The sequence below is a fragment of the Protomyctophum bolini genome, assembly GCF_963924005.1.
Source record: "Protomyctophum bolini genome assembly, chromosome: 22".
Classification (NCBI taxonomy): Eukaryota; Metazoa; Chordata; class Actinopteri; order Myctophiformes; family Myctophidae; genus Protomyctophum; species Protomyctophum bolini.
Window position 1 is genome coordinate 21,829,606 of NC_137883.1, and position 27,724 is coordinate 21,857,329.

Sequence of the window (27,724 nt, forward strand, 5' to 3'; positions counted from 1 at the left end):
TTTAAATCAATCAAATGACAGATTTGGTGTGCTTCCATAGAAGACATGTCTTCTTATGGAGCATTTTGTATTATTTCTTTTTATCAGACAACATTAGTCGTAGTGGCTGAGAACTTTAATCCATGAGATTATTAATTGTATAACAAATCCATTTCAGTCCAGTCAGTAGGGCCTAGGTCTATATGGATGTAACATTGCCTTTGGGATAAATAATAAAATAAAATAAAGAAATGGCGACATCTTCTGGTCACTAGTGAGAATAAAGAACAGACAATAACATATTCTAGATTAGAATAACTAGATAACACCAATGACTAAATGCAATTTAAATTGAATACTTTTTATTTAAAAAAAACATTCCAGTGTTTTTGTTGCCCCATTTTCAACACAAACCAAAAAGGTGAGATCACATTTGAGAGACTCAAACACCTTGGCTTCTAATCTACAGTCAGATTTTCCAGTCTTGGTTCCATTTATGGCCAGTCGGGATCTTCCCATTAGGGGATTGGTTGTCAAAATAGGGTCCGAGGAGGCCCGTGGAGGGGTTCCAAAATATGTTAAGCATAATCATTTTAACCACAGACATTATCCATTATACGTTGGCTATTTATAAAAAAAAAAAGCAAATATACAAGCTCACAGCTGGGAGCTTGTAGGCCTACATCTGCTAATTTTGAACATTTTTTTTAAAGGTTTGAAAAATATTGAATAATGTAGAATTTCTTAACACAAATCTCTTCTGGGGGGTCCCTGGCACAGAACATTATCAGATGGGTGGGGGTCTGTGGTTTATGTTGGGTGGGTGGGGTCTTCAACTTCATATGAAGTATCCCAGATAAACCCAATAGAACAGATGCCTATCACTAGTATTGATCTCAGGCTATTGGAAGAAGTATGGCATTCTGTCTGCATTACCTTAGTCTTGGTGACCTTTCATTGGAATAGTATAGACCAGTAGTTCAGGTTCTCAAAACATTATTGCAAGACCCTCCCCCCCTGACATGCATGACGGAAGGGTCCCATAACTCTTGAATTGGAACCAAATGGACCTTAACCATTGAATTTAGGTTCCCCAACTATCAATCACGTGGCCGCGAGGACTGCCCCTGGAAACCCCTCAAGGACCCCTGGGGTTCCCAGGAAACCACTTCGATAACCACGGTTATACTGTGTCACGCAAACGTAAAATGAAATGTAGAGCTATAACTTGCAGCTACATTTAGTTTTTAAGTTGAAATGCGTTGACAAAAGCAAAAGGTTTTGTTATATAATTTGTAAGCAAACTGAGAATGGAAAAGGCAATGAAAAAAATAAAACAAACATTATCCAAAGGCTGATCTGAAAACGACCACAGCGGCTTTCAAAAGCATCTATTGTTCAGCCTACGTTCTCACACCTCAACATTTTATTTACAATTAGGTCCATAGGTCAAAAACAAATCTCTCTCAAGGATTGATTGACAGGAAAAGAGCCATCCCATCCATCCCTGTATTAAATGTTTCTAGAGCAACTGCCCCCCATTTCTGTCTGTCTGGACACTTTCCATAAAGTATTTAAGCATCATTTATGCTCTGTCGTACAATGGTGTTGGTTGCTGAATAAAGCTGACAATAGCTAAATAAAAAAAATAAAAATTGGAGGGGCAAAAGAGAGATGTTTGCCTATGGTGAAAATAGTTATGCAAACACATTAAATGTAGGGTCGCAGACCAGAAAACGCATATCTCTAGTGTAGAACATGCGTCACATAACACATGTACGCAGATGGACGGGCATGGATTGAGAAAATCTGATTAATCTGCTAAAAACATGTTAAATCGGGGAAAACCTGCATAAAAAGCATTGGTTTGCAAAGTGGGGTCCGGGGAACCCCAAGGCCAGGGGTCCTTGGCAGGTTCCCAGTAAAAGTAGTTAATACACCAACAATCATTTTAGCCACTTATCTACATTTTACTTTGGATATTCAAAAATAGCTGATATACAAGCACATAGTGCAGCACATATCTGCTATTTTTGAAAACTCTTAACATTTGTGCAAATGTTTGAATATGTATTTTTTAACTGATTTTTTTTTTACTCTGATCTGTGCTTCTGGAGGTTCCTGGAACATATTTCTGAGATGCATTTTGGGGGGTCCTTGACATGAAAAAAGTTCAAGAACCACTGGATTAAATAACTGAATTTGAGGTTAAATGTTAACACTAGGGGGTCACAATTGCCATTCCGAGACCATAAATGACATGCCTGTACAGTAGTCTATACAAGCTCAGAAAGCGTTGCATCGTACGACTAAATATAAATCAGGCTTTATTCACTTCTAAAAAAATAATAAGTATATGCATTTTAGTTTTGAGGTTATGGCTGGCATTCTTGTGAAGAACAGGAAAGTGTTATGGACACATGCATTTCTTTTTTTTCCTTTACATTGTCTTTTGAATATCGATGCAGTCGCTCATGTCCAGAGAGTACTACTGGTTTCATAAGGAATTTCCCATGATGACAAATATTAATACCGGTACTCATGTAGATGGACCAAGAGTCGTTTTGCTTTTGCACTTTTCAGCTGTTTGGACAAAAAGAAAAGAAAAAGGAATCATGGCAAAAGTTGATTGTTCATACCTGCAGTATCACAAGTGACAGGGTGCATTTTATAACAGAGCACTGGATTCAGAAACATCAGTGAACATTCTTTACAAGGGTTGGATTAATAATAGTTTCAGTCCGACTTACTTTTAAAACCCATGCCCCATTTTCAGTGTGCTGAAAGAACATGTCAGGCAAGTTTAAAATAAGAACCAAGACAGGAAATTCAACTCTTAGTTTTCCAAAATTTGGACGTAAATGTCTGCTGATTTAACCACTTATGTCCTATATATATATATATATATATATATATATATATATATATATATATATATTGCATTGTTGAGGAATAGCGAAAATAGCTGTTCTACAAGCTCACGACCCTTGCGGATCTGCTATTTCCACTATTTATTTTGAAATCTTGGCGTATACAATGACATGCCCAAACTAGGTACACCAGGTTGGAAGTGGCAAACTTATCCCATGACTGCATTTTGTTTCATAATACTGCAACTACAGAGGTGGCTCCACTCACACAAGCACACAGCATAAAAAGAAAGCTGAAAAAATATAATAAAATAAAATAAAATAGACCCAGCAATTCATTGGGGAAGTCCAGTCCAAGTGCTTTCTACAGTTTCTGCCCCGTTGTCAGCTTGTCCATTATTTCCATAGAGTGACATCTGCTCTGTTCGTACAGATGTTGGTACAGCAGTGCACTCAAATCAAACAGAGAATCCTCCTCATGTCCAAACAGTAAAGGTGTTTACAGACTGCTGCGTTTTCGGACGCGAATATCGGAGCAATATTTCTGGTCCGCCGTCCGTCCGTCCCCGCAGTTTTTCTGTAAAACGCAGTAGTCTACAAGGACTGTAGTGAGAAAAAAAAAAACACTTCCAAGCATCTGGGCGTTTCTGTGTTTGGCTACAGAGACCCCCCATTGTTCTGGGACAGTGGAAGGCTTAAACACAACTAAAAACAAAAAGGGAATAGTGGTTTATTGTACTTTGTTTTATCTTTTCATTCAGTTAAATGTATCGTCTTGGTAGCTGATGTTCTTTAATCGTTGCAGGAATAGCCTAAAATTGCTTATTAATTTGTCTAGATACTTTCTCTTTTTTTTAAATTTCTACTCTTAAGCACATATTTTTCCTCAATTTCACTTATAATTACTATATAAATTAATGAGTGACTGACAAGGTTCTGTGCTGAAACTGGATTACACGTTTCAAGTGTGTTTGACAGCATGATAGACTGAGAATATAGCCTGGTTTATACTTTGTTACAAGCCAGTGTCTCACACCCAAAACAGCCAATCTGTTTTTGTGCGTGACACTGGTGCACAACCACAAGTATGCATCAGGCATTAGAAATCCATTCCAGACTTAGAATATGGTAAAAAAACAAAGTGAGTGTAGAACGAAGTGGAAAAAGGTAACTGATGGGTTAAATGGGGGAATTGGGGAGAAAATATGTCTTTTGTAGGTTTGTTGGTGGGATTGACAGGCGGTCGTGTGTGGAGGGGGGGCACCATTAGGGTGATGGGTGGGTGTGGTACAATGACTAAATGTTCGCTTATGTTGATGGTTATTCAGATCTTGAGGTTCTTTATAGTTTCTGCTCTCTTCTTGAGCAGATCTCCAACCTCCTGCAGCGAGCGCAGATAACTGCTGTGCACCTTGTCCATAGCAGACCTGGCAAACGACATCTCCTAGAAAGCAAACACACAAGCAGGAAGTGAGCGGGAATACCAAATGCGACTGTCTCTCAAACCTTTTCAGGCCACAGCCCCCAAAAATAAATCAGACTTGAACTGGAAATCCCCTACCCTGAGGCACTACATTTAGTTTGACTCAGTTCCACAGATACATTTTATATTGTGAAAATAGCCGATCTGCAAGCTCACAACACTTGTAGATAGACAATTTTCCCAATTATTTCCTCATTCTTACATGCCGGTAATATCTAATTTGTGTAAAATATATTTTTGGGGCTTTTTGTCTTTATTAATAGAGGAAAAAAGGAAAGATACTGTAGGTGCGCGGACCGCTAGGCAGGGCATTTTGCAAAGGATAGTTGTTCCACAGTAATATTTGGTCTCTTTTTTTCATTTTAGAGGGTTTCAACTGTAGACCCTGTATACACTTATACTGTGATCTGGGGGTCTCCCAAAGATCACTGGACTACTAGATACAGATGAGAATAACCTACATCCGAGTCCCCGTCCAGGGTGAGACTGGCCAGTTGGACAGCGGTCACAGTGATCTCCTGTCCCTTTATGTCCTCCACAGCCTGAGTCAGCAGCTCCTGCAAGCTGCCTGTCAGCTCCTGGAAGCCACACATCACCGCTGGCTGGATGGAGGAGGAGAAACAAACTGGTTCATCATGCTGTTTTGGAGTCTGGACAAATGTTAGCGCACGGATTAAACCAAGCAAAATAAGATATCAAGACTGGGGGAACAAAATGTTTTAAAGCAGCGCTAGCGTTTAGGAAACACTAGCACCGTTTCCTAAACAATTAGCACAATATGTAAAATGATGGATGTTTTAGTAATATTGTTCCTGCTGTTCTACATACTGCCAACCAGGTAAAGAAATCTATTAAGATTTTAAAATAATTACCGAAAATAGCCGATCTACAAGCACATTGAGAGCTTGTAGATCGGCTACTTTCTCTGCGCAATATGCTTCCATACATAGACATGCTTCTATGGAATCCAAATGACTGAAATCAGCCGTGACTTTAATCCATGGGAACAGCTACTATACCAGAGTGGTATTGGTGTCCTTTTTCTTCTTCTTCTTCTTCTGTAGGCTTGACTTGAGTGGTCGGAGGACCTTGGCACAGTAACTGGCCACCCAGAAAACAATGCTCAAAGTCTGTGTGTGGAGGAAAACAGACAACTTAAGAACTTCACTAATTCCTATAATGGCTGATGGGAGTCTCTGCACGTTAAACAATAACACCAGGAAACAATAAAATACCAAATAAAGGATTAATCACAGTATGTGTAGTAAAAACCGACGTCTCACCTCAACAAAGAAAACAAAGTTTTCTAATAAGGAGGGCTGCGTTTTTAATCTGTTGTCTTTCGTTTCCAATAGATCTCCTTTGGATTTATTCAATATTTCTGGGGACACAGGAATGGAGATATATAAGGAAAACAGACAAACATAATAATCACCCTGTACAGCTGGAATGCTAATGCTACAATTTGAGGGTATTAGGGAGGGATGGTAAAAAAAAGAAAAAACATCTGTAACCTTCCTAAATCATGATGATATAACGACATATTAACCACGGTCAATCTGGCATTCTTATTTTTGGGCATGTCGAAATGGACGATCAACGTCCATTGAGGTAGTATTGATTGTATTGTGTTGCCTTTCCTATTTTTAACCTGTACAGCACTTTGGTCGATGACAGTCGTTTTTAAATGTGCTTTATAAATAAAGTTTTGATGTCGAAATGGACAATCTATCACAGTGGGTCTTAACCAGTGGTTACTTACCTTGAAGCTGTACTATTAATGATTTGAAACCGTTACAGATCTGGGTTTGAAGCTCTGACGACTCATCTGGAGAAAAGAAAACTGTTGTGTCAGAACTGTACAGTATATACAGTACAGTATATTTAAGGTTGGGTAAGTGAATTTATTTGGTTAAATAGCTCTATATTCTGTTACTCATTGCATTAAGTGTTTGTTCAGTAACAGGAGTCTCCATGTCTCTTCAGCTCTTTAACGACACAACGTTGGGCGATAACGTTACATGAACCCAACAACATTTTTGGCCTCAGTGTGTGTGTGAGAGTGTGAGTGACAGTGTGTGAGTGTGTGAGAGAGAGAGAGAGAGAGAGCGAGAGAGAGAGAACTAAATACAGGGTGTCTCTTTCAGTGCGTTTTAACAGCAGGCGATAGCCAGACGAAGTGCATAATTTGTCTATGGGACCCGGCGACTACCGCCGATAACAGGGCGAACGGCTGACAGTCAAAAGGTCGCCCGAAAAGATAAAAATAATTCATCTTTTCGTCCAATAGCAGGCAATTAGGCGATGTGTCGCCCGATGCTCACCCGCTGTTAAAACGCACTGTTTGTCTATGTACACCAGAGGATATAATTTATAATATAATTTTTATATAAAAGTACAGTATATATCCAATGCTAGTATTTATTTATTTATCTATAGTTTTCTCAGATTAGTTACCGAGTCCGACGGTCTCCAGCTCCTGCAGGTGAACAGATAACTGGAGGGCAGCCAGCTGGCATTGACAGCTCCCGCTGGACAGGGCTGAGGCCAGGCGCGTGGAGGGAGGGCCCAGGAATGGATACTGCATCGTAGCAAATAGCATATTAGTAAGAATAGCAGTGTCTGTTACACACACACACACACACAGCTTGTGAAAGATGATATCGTCGCTGTCAGGCAGAAACCTTCTATTTCCATATAATTATACTTTTGGTGTTTTTTGTTTTGTAAATTAACGCGCTACTTGATCATACTGCAGCGTCACACAAAAGCATCAAAAGTAGCAGATCCGCAAGCTAACGCAAACTTTTTTAGAACAATCCTGAAAAGTAACAGTTTTGGCATTACAGTTTCCACCCGACATAGATGATATGCATAATTTAAACTTGGTTGAGCCACCGAACATAGCACATTTACAAGCCTCACAGCTCACTAGATCAGCTATTCCGCAAACCAAGTATATAAATGAAGACATAATTTCAGTCTTATTCAAAAAAGAAATCACACCCGTGTGAAGTGAGGGTCACTCTTATCATTATACATCATCTCAATCACAATTTGCATTCTCACTTTATTTTATTTTATATATTATTTTTTTATCCCACGATTTTGTAACCCATTTTTCACCCCTGTGTCAATCATCTAATGTGATCCTGGGCTCTACACCCCCTCCGCCAAACTGGGGAGAGCAACGGACTTAACTCATGCTTCCTTCATGCTTGAGTGTCCAAGTTGCACCTTTACACCTGACAGGGGGGGGAGTTTCCCTGGTTGGACGTAGCGCGTGGAAGGAACACGTTATTCCAACCAGTTCCTTTCCCCTCCATCAGGCGCCCCGGCTGGCCAGGGGGAGGTAGTTTAGAGACCAGGATTACTGCATGTTTTTGTGAGGGTACCTACCCTAGGGGACACGGGGAGAACATGCAAACTCCACACAGAAAGGCCCTTTCGCCAACCCCGCCTTCGGGTATGGGCACTGATGGCGCGGAGGAGGAAACACGCCGCCAGCACCCACAGCGCCCCGAGCGGGAATCGAACCCAGGACCTTCTAGTTGTGAGGCGACAGCACTACCAACTGTGCTACCGTGCCCGATGCATTCTCACTTTTTATCCTCAATACGTACTTTGCTCAGCCAATCAAATCATCGCTATGGGGTACAGACACAAAGCTGGGCATAGGAGGGGCTAGCCTAGCGCACCAAAAAAAAAAAACATACTTGTGTGCATTTCTTTGATAAGTGCGTTGCGGTCTGCAGAGTCTGCTCCAGCTGGGAGAGCAAGCTGCCGAGCAGCGAGGCCTTGTCTCCCACTCCGTTCTCGTTGGCCGTATCCGAGTTCTGCTGTTGTGAAGAAGGGGGGGCGTGTCCGAGCAGGGCCAATGAGGCGAGGAGGCGGAGCGTCAGGGAGCGTATCCTGAGCCACACAGACTCCTCCTCCAGAGACAGGCGCCTGTGCTCCTCGGTTAAAGCTCTGTCCGTGGAATAAAGCAAAAAACTGATTGTAGATCTTCAACCAGGAGGTTGGGTTTAGAAGGATAAAACAGCAGACCAAGTACAGAGCCAGAGGTGAAGCATAATAAATAGTGTTGGTAAGATTTCTGAAAACACACATTAACATGAATCCAGCACATTCATAGAAAAGATAGCATGTAAAGAAACAAAAGAACCACTGATGATAATGCTGTCAACCAAGTCTATGAAAACGACCTATTCAAAATGTTATACAGTGTGTGTGTGTGTGTGTGTGTGTGTGTGTGTGTGTGTGTGTGTGTGTGTGAGTGGGAGGCTGACAATTTACCCCAGGCGTTGAAGACCCCTGGGGATAATTGTGTGAATGATGTGACAATACATTTTTCAATAAAGTTTTCAACCAGTGGTCCAGGGTTCCTGGTGGTCACGAGCTAAATGATGGAGAGTTGATAACAAAAGAAGACCCTTATAGATCTTTAACTCTTGAGTGTGTAAAATGAAACCCTTATGCTTATGGGTCCATTTGGTTTCAAGAGTTACATTTTTGTTAGAAATCACTTAAATTTACAAGAAATCTACACAATTAGAGAATGTAGAGAATTTTATATTTTGATCAACGTTTTCCTGTTATCCTAATGGTACAAACATCAATACAGCATGGAATTGTTCACAAACGTATCCAACGATAACAAAATATTCTTTAGTTTTGGGTCTGCGAGGCTAAATCTGAAATGGTGGTCCGTGGCTCAAATGCTGAATAAATAAGAGCGTCTCTTGATATGAAAAAAAGTTGAAAACCACTGGTTTACAGTATGTACGCACCGGGTCTGAGGGTCCCAGCTGGTGCAGACGGTCAGGTCTCTGTTGTCTCTCATACGAGCCCAGGGAATGTCATCCTCCTCTGGACACAAACCCATGGCCTTTACACTCTCCTCCAAACTCAACACACTGGCCAGAGCCACAGAACACAGAGGTTAGCAATCCTTTACGTGCAAAGTGTTCATGTGTTGATTGAGTGTTCTGTTGTGTACAAGTGGTGGAAAAAGTACTCCATTTGTTTTACTTAAGTATAAGCACTCATTATGCAGAAAGTCTATGAAAACAGCAGATCAGTTAACGTGTCACGATTTTCAAATGGTAGACTGAACTGAAGTGGTTAATCTATGTTTTGTAATAATAAAAAATAATTGTAGTGGAGTAAAAGTACAATATTTGCCACTCACATGTCTGCTTCTAGGATGAGGTCCAGCAGCATCCTCTCTGTGCGCACCTGGGCAAAGTGCAGTGATTGGTTGAGCCTGGTCCTGAGCGCAATGAACTCTGGGATTTTCTCAAATGCTCCATACTTGTACGCCTGGATGATATACTCTGAGGTCTAATTGGAAAAGGTGAAGGAAGCAAAGAGACTTCAGACAGGAAGACTTAACAAAGTGGGACATTAATGATGAAGACATAAGTAGAAAAATTGTTCAGACAGCCCCAAATCACATTTTTGGCCTATATCCAGATTGGAACCAAATTGGTTTCATCAAATCTGAGGAGCAACAAATCCACACGCTAATCCAATTGGACACACACTCCTCTTAGGTGGTTAGAAATAAAATTAAAATGTGATTTCATCTCTTTCTGGTGGAAACCTATTGTCCAAACTTTTTACTTTTCAGGATTCAAATTCAAAGTAGCTAAAGTAGCAGATCTACAAGCTCAAAGCACGTTGGTTTGTGCTGCGCTTCGAGCATGCAGATCTGCTACTTTTGTGTGATGCTGTAGTTGTAGAAGGATGAAGTAGAGTGTTCATTTACGGAAAAACACACAAAAAGTTAAAATATGGGGATTAGAGGTTTCTGCCAGACCACAACCATTCCTAAACAAGTGTCTCAGTCTGTGGACACTGAAGCCTGATTTAGACTTTGTTGTACGATGGTGTCACAAGCCAAAAATAACCAATGTACAAGCTCACAACCCATGGCATGGTGACGCGTTGTGACTAGTGAGCTTGTAGATCTGTCGGTTTTTTTGCCAAGCGACGCGGTCGTACAGCAGAGGATAAATGAAGCGTTACTCACGCCTATGTCATCATTACATCATTACCGCCGTAACCAATGCAGATTATAGGTCGGCGACGTATGAATACAGAAACTTGATCTGACGATCACCTGCAAATAACAGTGTGGACAGTCAATCCTATATCTCCAATTTGATTATGTCATTATTTGGATTTGCCTGCAGTCCGAACAAAACCTAAGAATCAATATACCAGTATTACTAGTACGTAGACATTTGGTGGACTTACATCTTTTTGGTTCGAGTGGAAAAACCTGAGGGAGAAATTACACGACTGGGAGGCAGCAGCAAACTGACCCAGAGACTCTGCATAGCGCGTCAACACATACCTGGGGGCAAGAAAGAGAACAATGTATCCAAATATATCCTGAATTATTATTTTAAATCTAAAAGCTTTCCTTTTCCTCCCCAATGTAGTCAATTATTTCCTCCCCCCCCCCACACATTTGTGGACTGCCGTGGTATCCTAGTGACTGGCCTGCCAGTGAGGGTCCATGTGGTTCCATTTGTACACTCTCAAGAGTTACTACAGACCAGTGAGGGTCCATGTGGTTCCATTTGTACACTCTCAAGAGTTACTACAGACCAGTGAGGGTCCATGTGGTTCCATTTGTACACTCTCAAGAGTTACTACAGACCAGTGAGGGTCCATGTGGTTCCATTTGTACACTCTCAAGAGTTACTACAGACCCGTACAGGGCCATTTGGAACCAACTTTGACTGGTGTAGCAGAGTGTTTCTAGTGAGCCAACATGCACAATAGCAGCACCCTGACTCTGTATGACCAGAATGGAACAGAGCCTTCATTAGTATCATCGGTAACACCTGTGAAGGAAGTAGGGAAGGGGCCCACGGCGTGTGTTCGCATAGACTGTGGATTGAAAAACCCAGACAGATTGTGGTGGGCAACTACTTGGCTATTCTTTATGACCAATGGCAATGCAACCAATTCTGTACGGGAACCCCTTTTGGTGTTTTAACTATTGAAAAATAGCAGATCTACAAGCTCATAGCATGCCACTCGGTGGCGTGCTATGAGCTTGTAGGTCTTCTATTTTTGAAAAATCGTGAAAATGCGGCAAAAATCAAAAACATATATTCTTTCAGAAGACTTTTTTAATTTTATTTCGACGTCAGGCCTAAATGGGTCAAGAATGAATTTGAGTTGCAGGGACTGACCCGATGGTGTCGTGTTGTACATGTTTAGCATCCAGACTGGAGTACAGGTCCACCACAGGCTCGAAGGCTCCCAGGTGACAGTATAGGAGCAGCAGCAACAACTTGAACTGGGCATTTGAGGGGCTGTGAGACAGACCCTCATGGAGGAGACCCAGACCCTGCCACACCATGCTTACGTCCCCTGCAAAACACATCACTAAACCTTGTTAGTTATTCATTTAGTTTTGTCCATTTAACACAACATTGATATATACATAAATCTGCTACTTTGTTAGTGGCCTAAAATGGAGTTAGGTGGTTTTCTACTGACAGCGAATTATACAAAGACTTATAAAGAGCAGAGAAAGAGTGCTGAGAGAGATAGAGAAAGAGGGGGGGGGGGGTGAGACTTACCCGTGTCTGTCCAGAGGTCAACGTATACATGAGCTGCCATGAGACAATACATATCTGAGAACTGCAGCTCCGTCTTCAGAGCCGTCTCTCCTAGTGGACGTGGATATACATTTATGTTTTATATACAACCAGAAGTAAAACCTCACAACTGAAAGACTTTGTCAGACACACACGCACGCTGAGTTTCATAAACAATATCGTTGTCGGGCAGAAACCTCTTATCTCCATAGTTTAACGCCCTTGATCAAACTACAGCATCACACAAAAGCATCAAAAGTAGATCTAAAAGCTGGAAACGTGGAGCTAATAACCGAAAATAGACACATTGTAAGCTTGAAATGCTGTGAGCTGCGTTCACACGGGCAGATATAAAGATGCAGTCTACCATTAATTTTCAATGGAAGCCAGCGACATGACGATACAATGCTGCAAAAGATACAACAGCTACAAAAAAGATTGAGCTGGTTGCAACTTCAGCTACAATGATACAAAGCTATCTGCCAATGTGAACGCAGCATAAGATTCGGTGCGTGACACAGACATGCTGACTTCTTATGGAATCCAAATGACTGAAATTCATCATGAAATTCATCCATGTCAAGAAAACATTTAATTAAATTCTGCGCAACTTTGAAAGAGAGTAACCTCTCTTACCAAACTGTAACCCGTGACGATAATGAGCTTTAAGTTCTCTGATGAGCCGCAGTTTTCCTTCTACGTCCAGCAGGTGGTGCAGTCCGAGTGCGCGGCTCAGCTGACACACACATAAATGTCTCTGTAGAATTTTGGTGTCGCCTGGAAATGCGAAGCCTCCCTCACCCTCCTCCTCGCCCAATGGAACCGCTTCTCCCAGGCGGTTAATAAACTGAAAGAAACATTACATGGAGAAAATAAGAAACACAGAGTGATAGTTAGTTCACAGTTCTCTGAAAAAAGGTTTTCAGTGGTCCTCAAACTTTTTCATGTCAAGTCCTCTCAAAATGATAATGATAAATGACCATGATAAATTAGCGCAAATCTTCAAGATTTTACAAACAAATAGCAGATCCACAAGCTTATAGCACGACACGAATGACGTACTATGAGGTTCTATATCTGCTATTTTTGAATAGCCAAAGAAATTAAATGACACAGATGCTTTGCCAGTTTAATCTCGTACAATGCGCTGATAATGTACACAGTATATACCTAATGCTATGTTCATGGACTTTACTGTATGCCTAACCTCAAGTGCATAATTGTGATGATATGCTGTGTACAGTATATATGAAGATATTTTGTTAGATTTTTCCTTCTTCCCCTTGCTCCACGTCTCCCCGCATTTTCCCCTACTTGCACAAAAATGAATTGATTGTATTGATCACACACACACACACACACACACACACACACACACACACACACACACACACACACTTTACCTGAACGTGATGGTCAGGACACAGCAGATGCAGGTATATTTTCAGGTCAGTGATGCAGCAGGGTTTGTCTCCAAACTTCCCAAAGAACTCCACCATCAGCTCTAAGGGCTCACCTGCACATATAAACAAAAGTGTCAATCCAACGCACAGACCACCACATATGATCATGGTGTTTATGATAGAGGGCACTCTTCCCACAACATGTGAGTCAACGTCATCACAACATTTCCAAGCCCGTTGATCGTAATATACAAGGATATATACAAATAAATGCGTTATGTCTGCACTACTCTTCAACCTGGTCATAGACTGGGTTATGAGAAGAACCACCGAAGACATTCCAAGAGGCATCAGATGGACCCTCTTCTCACAATTGGAAGATCTCGACTTTGCAGATGACTTGGCTCTGTTCTCCCACACACACCAACAGTTGCAAGAGAAAACAAGTCGCCTGAACACTTTTGCAAAGCAAATAGGTCTGAAGATCAACCAGAAGAAGACAGAACTGATGGTGCTCAACATCCCAAACCCCACACCAGTACACATAGAAGGAATAAACCTACCCACAACAGAACATTTCACCTACGGTACTTAGGCAGCGTAGTAAGTCATGATGGAGGGATTGGAGGCGCAGGTAGCGACATCACAAGCAGGATCAGCAAGGCCAGAAACACCTTACAGAGGCCTAACAACGTCTGGAAGTCGGCCCAGTACAGCACCAACACCAAACTTAGACTGTACCAGAGCTGTGTCCTGTCTACCCTGCTATACGGTTCTGAATGTTGGAGAACGACAGAAAATGATCTACACAAACTGTCAACCTTCCACACCAAAAGCTTAAGGAAAATCCAGCGAATATTCTGGCCCAAAACCATCTCCAACCAACACCTTCTTGATATGTGTAAACAAGAAAACATGGATACCATCCTTATGAGAAGGTGGTGGAAATGGATTGGGCATGTAATACGTAGAGAACAAGGCAACATCACCAAAACTGCACTTCACTGGACACCAGAGGGCAAACGCAAAAGAGGCCGACCCAAGAACACCTGGCGTAGGACAGTGGAGGGAGAGCTGAAGACCCTGCATCACACCTGGGAATCTATAAAGATGCTGGCCCAGAACAGACTGAAGTGGAGATCCTTTGTTGCTGCCCTACATGCCAGCCGGCATAAAGGGCAGTAAGTAAGTAAGTAAATACAAATAAAAATGTCTCTGCTTTCCTGTTGCTATAAAGCAATTTTGGTGAAAACAAGCTACATTCAACTGCCAATAACTAGAGGCAACAGAGCATTAATTTGCGATGGCACACTTTTCCCCCCCTATGACAGCAGAGACTCGCCTCCGTCTTGAGACACTCGTGTGTCGATCGTCGTGGGGCAACATGCCAAGGGGGGCAACAAAATGTGCCAAAAAGTGCCAAGTCGACCCTGATAACAGTTTTCTCCGCGGCTCTGCCACGTAACAAGCGGCTGTGTGTGCGTCCTCACAAACATAGCCGATCTGAATGAGGAAACGCAGCGTTCTCATCAGGAGGGGCAACCAAAGGAATTTGACAGAATTTTTAAACATTGTTACAAAGTGTGTGTTTGTTTGTACCTAGCTGGCTGGCTTCAGGACAGCCCCTCTCTCTCAATCTGTGTATGAGTTCAAGACGGGCTAGATAAGGGCCTCTGAGCTGACGGGATTCTTTGGTGTCCTCCCCCTTAATCCTCTCTTCCACAAAAGTCATCACTTCGGCCACAGAGTAATGCACCGTGCCCTCTATGGACCTGCAGAGAAAAAGAGAGACGTGCACGTAGTTGTGGTGTCAGAAAAATAGTGGTTCTCAAACTTTTTCATGTCAAGGAGCCCCAAATTGACATGTATAAGCCTGCGAACCCCCATTTGTACAGCTTTAGCAGTGTTTTTCAACCGTTTTCATATCAAGGACCCCCAGTTTGACATGCATTAAGCTACGGGCGCCAATTTAACGGCATTCCTGGGCCCCGAATTTATATTGTAAAAACCTGTGTTAATTTAACTCTGAGTGTACAAATGGAACCACATGAACCCATGCCCAACCTAATGGAATAATTTGATTCTACTCACTGGTCTCCTTCGCCTGGGGGGTTCCATGACTGGTCAATGAGTTGGAAGAGAGCGTCAAAGTACATAGGATAAAACTGCCAATCATCTGGACTGAATAGGGAGACAGATGGAGAGATACAAGTGTTGGTAAAATATACATTATCTGTCATAATGGATACAGCATATCCATGGTGGATGTATAGTATACGATACGTAGTTGCTCGGTTATAGACTTACTTCTTCAATAAGAGCTTGTGGGCCAGAGCATTACACTCAGGCCAGCGCTGTAGTCGCTCATAAAGCATCATACACTTCTTCTCTCTACTCTGTAGCTCACTGGTCAGTTTCTCTATGGGAAGAAGATAAGACACACTGGTCAGTTTCTCTATGGGAAGACGCATACGACACATGAGGAAGGCATACTGTATAAGATAGACAAAGTTGAGGATTCATTAGAAGCTAATTAGAATTAATGAAGCCATTTCGACGCATCTATGCTTTTTCCACTGACAAATTATGCAAACCATGCACCAATCATTTTTAATTCACCATTTGTCAGCCTTCTGATTGGTCCACGACTGACTAACCAGCAGGCTCGTTCTGCCTTGTTCCTGTTGAATTTGCTAAAACTTTTTTTTTGGAAAAAACTAAAAACAAACATGATATGCCCAGTCACAATGCTGCACCTGTGATGTTCCTTTTTACTGACACCAAGATAAAAATAAGAATTGTATACACAGAATATCAATACAAAGCAACTGAAAAACATGTTGTTTCAATGGTAGTGGATGGAGAGAAAGGATTTTTGTCCAACCACGAACCAACACCCTTGGCCATTGGCTACTCAATGCAGGCAACTCACTTGCCTTCCGGCTCACTTCGGCGACGCCATGCATGGATTAAAGCTAAATAAAATCTCACGCCTGAATAAAATATGTATGGCCAACAAGTCCTAGTCTGGGATTTGTGGAACAGTGTGAAAGGAGCCCTCCACACTAGCACTGTTTCCTAAGCAATTAACACAATTAAACCACAATTTAACCTCTTAACCCAGACCCTCTAAATGCCTAATCATAACCCTAAGCCCAACCTGAATCTTTTCCTAATCATAAGCCTAAACGAGTGCTCACAATGTCTATTGCTCGAAATAAACTACAAGCCCTCGCAAGTATAGTAGTAATACAAGTGTACAGTCACACACGCACACACACACACACAAAATACCCCCAAGTGGGCCTCTGATCACTTCCAGAGCTTCTACACATTTCCCCAGTCGCTCCAGGATCATAAAGTACAGCTGCACCTAGAGAGACACAAACAATACAAAGGTAAATACTACAGAGGCAACTGAGACTGGCCATTTGTCACAATAAACTATGTGCATCAAACATGGACGGTATGACTACATGTAGACACTACACCTACCTCTGCCTCCGCTTCTATCTTCTCCTCCTTCACCATCTTCTCCACCATGCGTTCTGCCAGGGGAAGAAACATGGTCTGGGCCAGCTTCTCATCTTGTGCTGAGATGGCCTAAAAAAATTAAAAAGAATATATCAGTGATTCAGTGTCGATTCTGATGTAGGTTTGGTCATAGTCTTTTGAATAGAATTCAATGAATGAATTTGTTTTAGTCATGTTTAGTCATCTGAAATGTTTTAGTCTAGTTTTAGTCAACTAAAGTGTATTTTGCCACCAAAATACATTGCACCATTGCAGCATTGATGCTGCTGAAATTCATGATTTATACTCATCTGTGTGCTAAAAATAGCAAATCTACAAGCTCACAATATGTCGCGTTGTGACATGTTGTGAGCTTGTAGATCGGCTATTACACCCGCACACAAACAAGCATAAAATGACTTGTACAGTAGTTGTGTGCCGAAAACCTACCTGCATCACCAGGCTCATGACTGACCAGAAGTAGTAAGGATTCTTGGGAACTATTTTATAGAGGGCCATTCCTGCCTGTCAAGGAGAAGATTACGATCATCAATACTCTTTAGACGTGTCAAGCCCCAGTGGTTCTCAACCTGTAGGTCTGGACCCCAAGGGGGTTCCCCAGTCCCCACGTGCTGGTCAAACATTGGCCACATTTTTAAATAATATAAGAGGCAAGAATTGTGAAAATAGACAATCTACAATATGTAGATCTGCTATTTTATGATTAATATTTATCTGTGGAACAGAGTGAATAATAATTTCATGCCTGAATTCCTACAATTCCAAGTGCTTGTCAGGGTGGGGGGGGTGTCCCCAGTTCACATAAGATTAATTTGGGAGAGTCACAGGCTGAAATGGTTGAGAACCACTGGTCTACCATACTGTGTATCAAATGTAATCACTTAATCTTAAACATCATTAGAGCTGGGCATTATGCGTGTTTAAATGACTTAATTTGTCCCACCTGCTGCATCTTCTTGTACTCCCCCACACGAGCGTAGGCCATGAAGAGATGGGAGTGGTACTCCTCGCTGAGTGGGACCTTCTTGACTGCAGCCTCATACAGCTTGGTTACCAACTCCGCTATAAGAAAACAGAAAATTCAGCTCACACAAATACTCTGCATCAGAGTGACTCATGACTCTGATGAAGACCGCAAGGTCGAAACGTTAGTCGTTTTTGTATACTCAGCACCTAATAAAAGGCTCTAAATGTCTGTGCTGATTCAGTCTCTTCTCCTTATGCAACTCATGTCCTTGTACCTGTGAAACACCGGATCAGCTGTTTCAGGCTTGAGGCACGTTGGTAGACTCCCTTTGTTACTCTGTAGTAGAACTCTTCACAGGTCCAAAATTACCGACCTGAACAGGTGCAGTACTTAGTTTAGACAGTTTTTGGTTTAGACTAGTCATTGGTTAGACCAGTCATTAGTCCTACAACTACAATCCATCTCAAACCCTCACCCTAACCTCCCACAGGGCAGCACACCTAAACCTAACCCTAACCTATGTCTAACCAATGACTAGTCTAAACTAAGTATGCACCCCACCTGAACCAGTGACGTGTCTGTGGGGGCGGCGGGGCTCCAGCCCCCATGAGGAATTAGACCCGAATATATATATATATCTATTATATATTTGTAAAGTGGTACCCAAAAGTTGAAAGAAACCCAAAGCCACGAACGCTACGTCGCTACTGCAACGCCCACAACACCATCTTACACACTACACTCACACACACTCACACACACTCACACGGGCAGTGACGTCACACACTTACCCTTCGCAGTGTTCGGGACGTATCTCCTACTAAAGCGCCCCTCGCCAACGCTGAAAACCAGCCGTCAAACAATAGTCTTTGCACTGGCACTAACACTGCCTCCCTTCCACACTCACGCCGGCAATGCATTTGTTTAATACAAACATTATCGCCCCAATCACCCACACCCCCGAGGCTTCCCTACACGGAACACGAACCACTGCTGCCTATGCTGTTGCCCCAACAGGTCTAGAAACAAGGGGCCTGATTCATTCAAAACAAATACGCCACCGTTACACTGTGGCGGAAACAGATATCGTATTTATCCGTCCGATCAAGCTACGTTGAGATGACGTGTTATTCAGAGAAGCTGGTGTAATCACTTCATTCATGCGGATCGCTGAGTGTATCCTTTCCGCATTTTCCCCAAGCGATTCGCCTGGTGTCGCCTGGTTAGTTGGAACATCCACGCCCATTCTACACCATATAAGGCAACAGGAAATCTCGAAATACGTCATCATAGCGGCACAGAGGATTCCCAAACTTTAAATTCTATACAACAGCGCGATGAGCTTGTAGAGTAGTTAATTTTGACAGGAGGTTCTCTGCACGGACAGATCTTCAAGCAAACAGCGCGAGTTATATGTATATAATTATAAACGAAACTTGCCAACTTGGCACGCATTGCTTCACTCGATCCTTAAATGTCAGAGTTAACTGATATGTTACAGTTTAAATACTTTCACATAATGAGAAAGAAGTTAATTTGTACTGTTCACCACGACCAAATGCTATATTACAACTCGGCAATGATAAGCCCTTACTGATGAATGCACTGCAGGGTTATACAAAAAGAAAGAACACTCGCCTGCAGAAGTAAAATAGATATCCGATGTATCAGATGTATAAATTAATTTCATGATGTCGTCATGATTCGCGGGACACGGCAAACTTGATTCATCTCATGATGAGATCAATGTAGTAGCCTACAGCATATAGCCTACACAGCTACAACGTTGCCCATATTATAATTAATTAAGGTGAGCTGGCTTAAAACTGACTGGCCAAATTGCACGCGCTGATGCCATAATGTGGATTTATAGCCCTCGTCGTGACTGCTGTCTGTGAGTCTGTCTGTCAGACCGGCATGTCTGTGAACCATAGAATGCCATAGATAGACCATATAACAGTCGGGCCGGGCCGTGTTCTGTCCTTGCCGGGCTCACCGCGCCGTTATATTAATTTTCCAATGTAAATTTCACCCAGATTGGACTCGGTTCAGCGGCCGCATGCTGCTGTCCGCCCCACACACACACACACACACACACACACACCGACAGTCAGAGAACTGACTCACTAAACAACACTAACACACACTAAACAACGTTGGATTGACCATAATAATATGGAGGTCTTAACGAAGCCCTTTTTCCAATTTAACAACTATTTCACAACGGGTAAGGGCTAGTCATGATAAACAGACCCGAGGTGCGAGATAATAGAACCGGAAACGTCCAGGTCTGTAACACGTGCCGTTTACATTTCTGTCTAATAAAGTAATCAATCAATCAATCTGTGGATTCATGACTGAAATCGGCCGTAGTGACTGAGAACTTTCATCCACGTGTTGTCCGTGGACACGGGACCTAAGGAGTGTTGTGTGTGTGCTCGCCGCTTACGTCGATGCATCTCTCTGTACAGTATAGTCAGGGCCTGTAGTGAGTTGTCATCGGTTGGTTCTAGCGTGGCCACCTCCTGGGCCAAAGTGAAAGCCTCATCCTGCTTTCCTGTACGCTGAAGTCCGATGGCCTTGAGGACCTGGGGAGCAAACCAGAAGTTAAGTTAAGGTGGGTCAACTCATTGACTGACAGATAGTAATGCCTCAACCCCTACATTCCAAGTGCACATCAGGGTGGGGGTCCCCCCCAAGTTCAAATGTGATTATTTTGGCCACAGCTTGAAAAGATTGAACCACAATACATTGCAAGGTTGCGTGGTGCAAAAGCATACATCTCACACACTTTCAATAAGAAAATAATAGCTAGCACTCCGAATACACAGACATGTTTCGGTGTCAAGACTTCCTCAAGTACCAGAATGACTTATCGTAATATCCCCAGCCAAGTCTATGGACTTTTAATGTTCGCTAACATGCTTTAAGCAGTGACGTCATGTGGCAGCCACAGTGGGTGCCCCTCACTTCTCACACACACACACACACACACACACACACACACACACACACACTTTACCTTGGCACAGTGCAGGTCCTTGTGCTTCTTAAGCAGTTTATCTGCCTGCTGGATGGCCATCTTGTTGTTTCCATTGTCAAGAGAATCTGAGGAAATGAAGGGAACATTAAAGAGGATAATTTGTGTTCATTTGCACATGCAATTCATACGTTTACATTTCAGGAAGCATACGGTTATGTTTGTGAAAGTGTGGTTAAGTTACTAGATTGATTATTAATCTTCTCCTTGACAGGCTGGAATGGCCCTCTATAAAATAGTTCCCAAGAATCCTTACTACTTCTGGTCAATTATATAAACTTTAAATTTTCACAAAGAATGCCTCTTTTTCCATGACAGCTGGGTGCCCAAATTAACTGTGCCAGAAAGAAAATATATGTGTGTGTCTCATCATGCCCATCCTCTCCCCTTACGGACATTTAAGACCCCTTTCGGCAGGGGTCTTAAACGTCGAAATAAAAAGTCTTCTGAAAGAATATATATTCAAAGACTTGTGCCGTATTTTCACGATTTTTCAAAAATAGCAGACCTACAAGCTCGTAGCGAGCCACTCGGTGGCGCGCTATGAGCTTGTAGATCTGCTATTTTTCAATAGCTAAAGTATAACATAATACTTAGTTAAAACACCAAAAGGGGTTCCCGTATAGAAACAATGACTTATTTTCTATCAATTACACACCCTATGAAGCCTTGAATTCACGGAGAGGTTTTTGTTACATTCCTTAAGGCAAGAAATTGATGACCAGCGGAAAAAAACAATGGCGGAGTCGTTAAGGCCACTTTAATACCATATAGGTTCTGCTTCTGAATGATGCAGCCTAGTGTCAGGGTGTCAGCAAGGCTCGGGGTCGATTCCCGGGTTCGGCGGACAATTGCTGCGTCGACCTCCCTTGTTCTAATTTTACTTTTATTATAATACTCATTATGATTAGCTAAGCTTTTGCATTGTCGGAAGGAAGCTGAACAAAAGAGTGTTAATCTTATGTACACAAAAAAACAATAAAAGGCAACATTGAACTCCGACACTTTCCCCATTCCCTGTCAATCTCCACTCTTATCAAATAAAGTCATGAAGTCAAAAGTAACTATAAATAATATATATATATATATTCAAACCGCTGTTTGGTATATCGTCTGTCGGTGTCAGGTGGAAATAAAACCTCATATGTCCAGAATAGCACCACCTACTACCACCATTTTTGCTGTCGCTTACGCAGTGTTTTGAGCTTGTAGGATCTGCTACTTTTGATGGTTTCGTGTGGCGCTCTGTAGTATGATGAAGTAGGACAAAAAACACAAAAAGTTCAAATAGGCAGATAAGGGGTTTCTGCCCCGACAGCGACGGTATTTGAGGATAACCTTCAGACTGTTCTAGACAGTCGTCCTCTCCTAGGCTGCATGTGGAGAGGAGGGGAAGGTAGAGCTGTACACCAGCTTTCTGTCGGCGTGAGCCTGGCATACAGAATGAACACCACGTACCGGTACCGGTGTGACCCCTTACACAAGATATTGTTGCAGTCAGGCAGAAACCGCCTGCCACCTATCTCCAGATTTCAACTTTGTGTTTTGTCGTAAATTAACGCCCTGGCAGCCCTACTAGAGCGCCACGCGAAAGCATCCAAGCTCAAAACGAGTTGTGAGCGTGTAGATCTGCTACTTTTTAATTGTAATCCTGAAAAGTAACAGTTTTTGTCATATGAGGTTTCCACCCGACAGAGATGATATCAGAGCGACATATGGACATGGTTTCACTGATCTGAGCTCACTCTTTGTGGCCAATAATAGAAGAACTGAGGAACTGATTGTGTTACACTGTAAAACGCTTGCCTGGCTTTCAGCAAGTACCCTACAGTTTGAGACATAATGATTTTGTGTTGCGTACCTTACTACCTTTCATGCTTTTTATATGGATTTCGTATTTTTGAGTGGTGCAACCACTCCAAGGAACAGCAATGTCCGTGTTAACCTATGTGACTATGAGTAGCAGTAGGGGCAAAAGTGGCGCTGTTGTGCCATAAACACAGAGAGAGAGATAGTGCTGTACTGTTGCCTGCTAATGAGAGAGAGAGAGAGAGAGAGAGAGAGAGAAGGGGGGGCAGGGGGAGAGGGGAGTTGCACCACTCAGTTCACACGTGTGTGATTTTTGTTATACAATTGTGTCAATGAAATAACTCAAACTGGTGTCAGTGTCTGAGTCAACCATTGTCACAGAAAGGTTTCGGGTGCAGCAGAGCTCAAGTTGGCCGGTCTGGATGGAACCTGGATCATGTTTTTAAGCTACCAAACAACAACCCAGAAAAACAAGCTGACTCAAGCTGAAATACTTAAAAACTCAATTTCAAACTAAAAGGTGATACAGCCCAAAGCATCGTCATCGTAGTGTCAAATCCTATGAGAATTATACAGTTTGCAAACAAACAATTCGATAATACCTTAGATCTCACTCGTAAATCACAAGTAGTTTAGACCTAATTATTTGGTTCAATGGACACATTGCTTTCTCTACCACAGCACGGTGCTGCTAGTGATGGCTGACGCTGCATTTAATACCGTCTCCGGCAAAATGCTGCATAAAGCTCCAATCAGAGATTAAAATAGGGTGCATTTTGCATCCCAAAACGCAGTATATAGTTAAGTGACGCAATAAAACAACGACCTCTGCATCCACGGGATGCACTACTATACTGTTTTTAATTCTAGTTTATTTTGCTAGCTTTAGTTATAATAATAATTTTATCTGTATGGTGCCTTGTTACTCTGCTACTGAGAAATGTTGATCATGTTATGGAGTGTATATGTAAATGTATGCACTATGCAGAGATGTCGGGTCACATCACCCTGATTTGATTAGAGAGCTATAGTGTGAGCAGTCTACCATCATGTTACAATTTTTACACCATCTTCAAGCTTGGACAAATATTGACCGAAATTTGTTTATGTCCGTCAGTCTTTGTCGATCCTCCCAAATATCCACTGGATATCTCCATCTGTGTTTAGCACTGCACAGATAGAGTATATTTCTCAATAAAGACCTGCTATCCATTGATTATCCCTTGTCCCTTCTACCTTTAACTGGGTGAAACACTTTGGACTTCTTTGTACAGACATACACAAATGTCAGACTAGATTAAAAACAAACAATATCTGTCTGTTTTGGTCCAAACTACACTATCATTATGCTATTAAGAGTATAATTTAATCACATCGGTAAATAATATGTCTGTAAATGCAAAAAAAGCCTTGTCACTCTGCTGAATACTGCACACAGTTAACAGGGCAGCACACAGCACAACACAACACACTGAACACAGAAAGAGTGTCACAGACAGACACTTCACTTAGGAGCTAAGTGTATTGCTCAGGGGCACTTTAACGCATATTGCTGAGCAGATCAGGAGGCGAACCGTCTGGTGACCTTCTGATTAACAGATGGCCTTTCTACCCTTCTTCAATCTCAATGGTAGTGCTTTCCTTCATCCTTTTATGTTGTTGTGCTACAGTGGTGATATCCTATGCAATTATGCATAGTCTAGTGTCTGTACCTTGAATAATACCTACACATCACATCACCAATGATGCGCTAAAGTGAGCCATGTGTGTGAACATTGATAGTGCCAGAGCCATAAATAGCATAACTGCCTAAATGCACTACACTAGTAGGTTGGCTTTTAGACTCTAAACACAATGCTACCTATGATAATGAGAGTACCAAGACCATTCTGTCATTTTACTTTTACTCAATTAGAGTCTTCCATGTGGGTGCTCACTACGGGATGTGATCCTAATCCAGAGGAACCAGGAATCAGTTCCATCACATTTGAAACCGTTTACAGAACCGGTTTCATCATCACACTGTCGAAGCTTTGCATGTGGAATTCATGTCTGTTTCTCTGCTATACAGTTACAATACCAGTGGTTCTAAAACTGTTTAATTTCAAGGACAACTATAATAACTCTGAGTGTGTATACATGCTCCATTTGGTTCCATCTGTACATTATCAGAGTTACAGACCTGTAAGGAACCATTTCGAACCCCCTATAGGAATCGTTAAAGGGAACCGTTAAGGAATTGGACCGTTAAGAGGGAATCGTTTAGGAACTGAAATCGTAAAAATCAGAAGGATCCCAGCGCTAGTGCTCACAAGCTTGCGGGCAAATAAATCTTTCTTGGGGTTCATAAGCAGTGACCTTAGCAACTTAAAGACAATGAGATAGACTTCTGTGACCTCAACTTTGACCATAATGTTGACAATATGTAATGTGAAAACACTGCTTAACCCTACAAGCTTGTGAGCTTGTAGATCTGCTATTTTTCAATAGCTAAATTATAACATGTTTAAAACACCAAAAGGGGTTCCCGTCCAAAATGGGTTGTAAAGCTCTTCTTCAGAATCATGCAATTGAGCATATATATCAGCTATGAGGTGGTTTCGCAAGCAATGCAATGTATCAGATGAGGTTAGAATAGTTATGTCTTCCAAGTGTAAGGACACAATTACTGTCACCTTCATAACAAGCGTGTGCAGCACTCTTAAGGTCAACAGTAGTGGCAGACAGAGTCAGACAATGCCCAGCCAGCTCAAATAGCAACAGCAGCTACTAGCCAGCAATAACAGTGAGCTACAGTACACTAGTACAGTACATTCAACAATGTGAATGCCATCAGCAAGGAAAATGCCTTGTGTTTTGGGCCTCATTTTGAAATCACAGGGAACAACTGACATGACCTACCCTTACAGGACGGATGAGGCAGGGGTGGTTATATCCCTCCAAACACGGTACACCCCCCCCCCCCCCCCCCCCACATTCACACAACTGTGAAGCAAGCCAAGACAACTCAGGTGGCCCACGATCGACCCAATCTAGCCAAAATGTTTAAAAGCTATCTGGCTATTCCAAATGAACAAAATTCTCCTCTAACCAGCAATCTTGTCACCAGAAATTGGCCATGCAGTATTGCTTCCAATTGCGAGTCGTCCCCCCCCCCCACCCCAGCGGTGCCACTGACCATGAAGATTCATAAGGTATGACCTGAGACAGCTGTTATCATTTCATATTTTTCCACATTACGTGCCGACTATGTATCCTAACAATCTATCCTTTCTGTAGCGTTGCAAGTGGCTAGTAGCAGTAGTTCATCTGCACCTTTCTGTCTGTATATTGCTTTTGGCATTCACTGCCGTGCCATCTTTGGTAGAGAGGGAAATACATTAAGTTGTACCCCACAGTTGGTGTGTGATCATGTGATTATTATGCTGCATGGCATGGGCTGTAATGCTTTGTTTTACAAAACCCTGTTTTCACTTGCCCTTGTTTTTTTTGCCCTTTGTTTAACATCGCCCTCCTAGAAACAAAGGTGTCATTTCTCTGTGGCATCACAATTTCATTTGTCTGAATATAGAGACACAACATTATTGCAGCTGGTGGGCCATTACACTGGAGCTGTTCCAGTGAACTTGACTGTCACACAAAATGCTATTGCTTAACCAAAACGGCTCAATATAATACAAATACTTTTAATACAATGATTAAGTCTTTACAAAAGGCCTGATGTGAAACTATTGCCCTTCACTGCTGTTGTGCATCTAAATATTTGGTCCATTATTATATCATGTTGAAACTTTTACCCAGTACACTTCTATTGATTTTAAGGCATGGGCTAGCTCCGTTTGGAACCTCTATATCTATGCTGCTACGTAGATATAGAGGTTCCAAACGGAGATAGGCATGGGGCACACACATTAACCCACTACCAGTTAAACAATCATTTAAATTAATACCCAACAGTAGTAGTAGTAGTAGTCTTTTGTTCTTTGCTGCATATTGATGCAGTTCTTTCTCACACACACACACACACACACACCTTCTCCCTGTCCCCTTTTTAGGCATCTTGGACACTTTATGTCAAGTGAATTTGACAAATTTTACCTTGGACCATTTGAGATTGTGCCTCGTTATAAATGCACTGTTTTACATTGCACATACATGTATTTTGATGTCCAAACGCGCTGAAAATAAACTGGACTGAACTAGCATGCTGCTTGCTAAGGCAGAGACAGTGCTAATAATAGCTAAAGCTAGCTGTCAAATAGCTAGCTAACGTTAGCTTAGAGAGAGGAGAGGGCTTTGCATGCATGCATGCTGCTGCAACGTTAAATTATACCACTTTAAAAACACATTGACCAATTTATTAACGCGACAGAACACAACAAAGGCATTTGTACTATTAAATGAGATTATTGTCAACTCTGCTGTCTTGTGGTGTGTGTGTGAGAGGGGAATTATAACGTGCACTGTCATTCGCGCAACAGTCTCGCGCTGAAAACAGCAGACCTACAAGCTCACCGCGCATCGCAGAAGCGACGTTCGGTGAGCTTGTAGGTCTGCTCATTTCGGGAGCGCGACACCGTCCTACGTTCGAAGTATATGTGAGCGCGAGCGGCAGGCTCGAGCGGTTGGATGGTTAGCCGCTCGAGGGGCCGCTCAAGATAATACTACTACCCGACACACTACTAACTGACAGTGGAAACTGCGTCAATGTAACGAGCAAACAACACGCGACCGAGAGGTCCCTCTGACAACGCCGCGGATAAACAAGCAACGTGTAATTTTCGCTGCGTTATCTGGCCTCTTTGACTTGTTTTGTTTTCTTTACCGTAAATAGGTCTCAGTCTTCTGTCGTTGGGATCCTGCACATGGCCTCGCGCCGCCGCCATGGTGCTGCTGCTGGAGTTTACCTGGGTAAATGTTTCTGGGCATGCGCACAATGCCACATCGTTCGCTTCGGTAGCCGAAGCTAATGGTGGTGGTCGCGCCAGCTCGGGTCGCACAGAACGGGGAAAAAAAA

General features: G+C 42.3%; 1 protein-coding gene across 1 annotated transcript; it reads right to left on the reverse strand.

Moving 5' to 3' along the window:
* Positions 1 to 335: 335 nt before the first annotated feature.
* LOC308309921 (N-alpha-acetyltransferase 25, NatB auxiliary subunit-like) lies at positions 336 to 27,645 on the reverse strand. Its single transcript, XM_080755895.1, has 24 exons — positions 27,533 to 27,645; positions 20,881 to 20,966; positions 20,308 to 20,446; positions 17,835 to 17,953; positions 17,321 to 17,395; positions 16,853 to 16,960; positions 16,652 to 16,730; positions 15,665 to 15,776; positions 15,449 to 15,538; positions 14,957 to 15,129; positions 13,358 to 13,470; positions 12,591 to 12,801; positions 11,937 to 12,026; positions 11,544 to 11,724; positions 10,594 to 10,693; positions 9,524 to 9,675; positions 9,123 to 9,248; positions 8,049 to 8,301; positions 6,790 to 6,913; positions 6,095 to 6,160; positions 5,616 to 5,713; positions 5,352 to 5,462; positions 4,794 to 4,934; positions 336 to 4,293 (listed from the first exon to the last, which is right to left on the reverse strand). The coding sequence occupies exons 1-24, from the start codon at positions 27,591 to 27,593 to the stop codon at positions 4,174 to 4,176; spliced, it is 2,928 nt and encodes a 975-aa protein (XP_080612021.1). The 5' UTR covers positions 27,594 to 27,645; the 3' UTR covers positions 336 to 4,173.
* Positions 27,646 to 27,724: the final 79 nt, after the last annotated feature.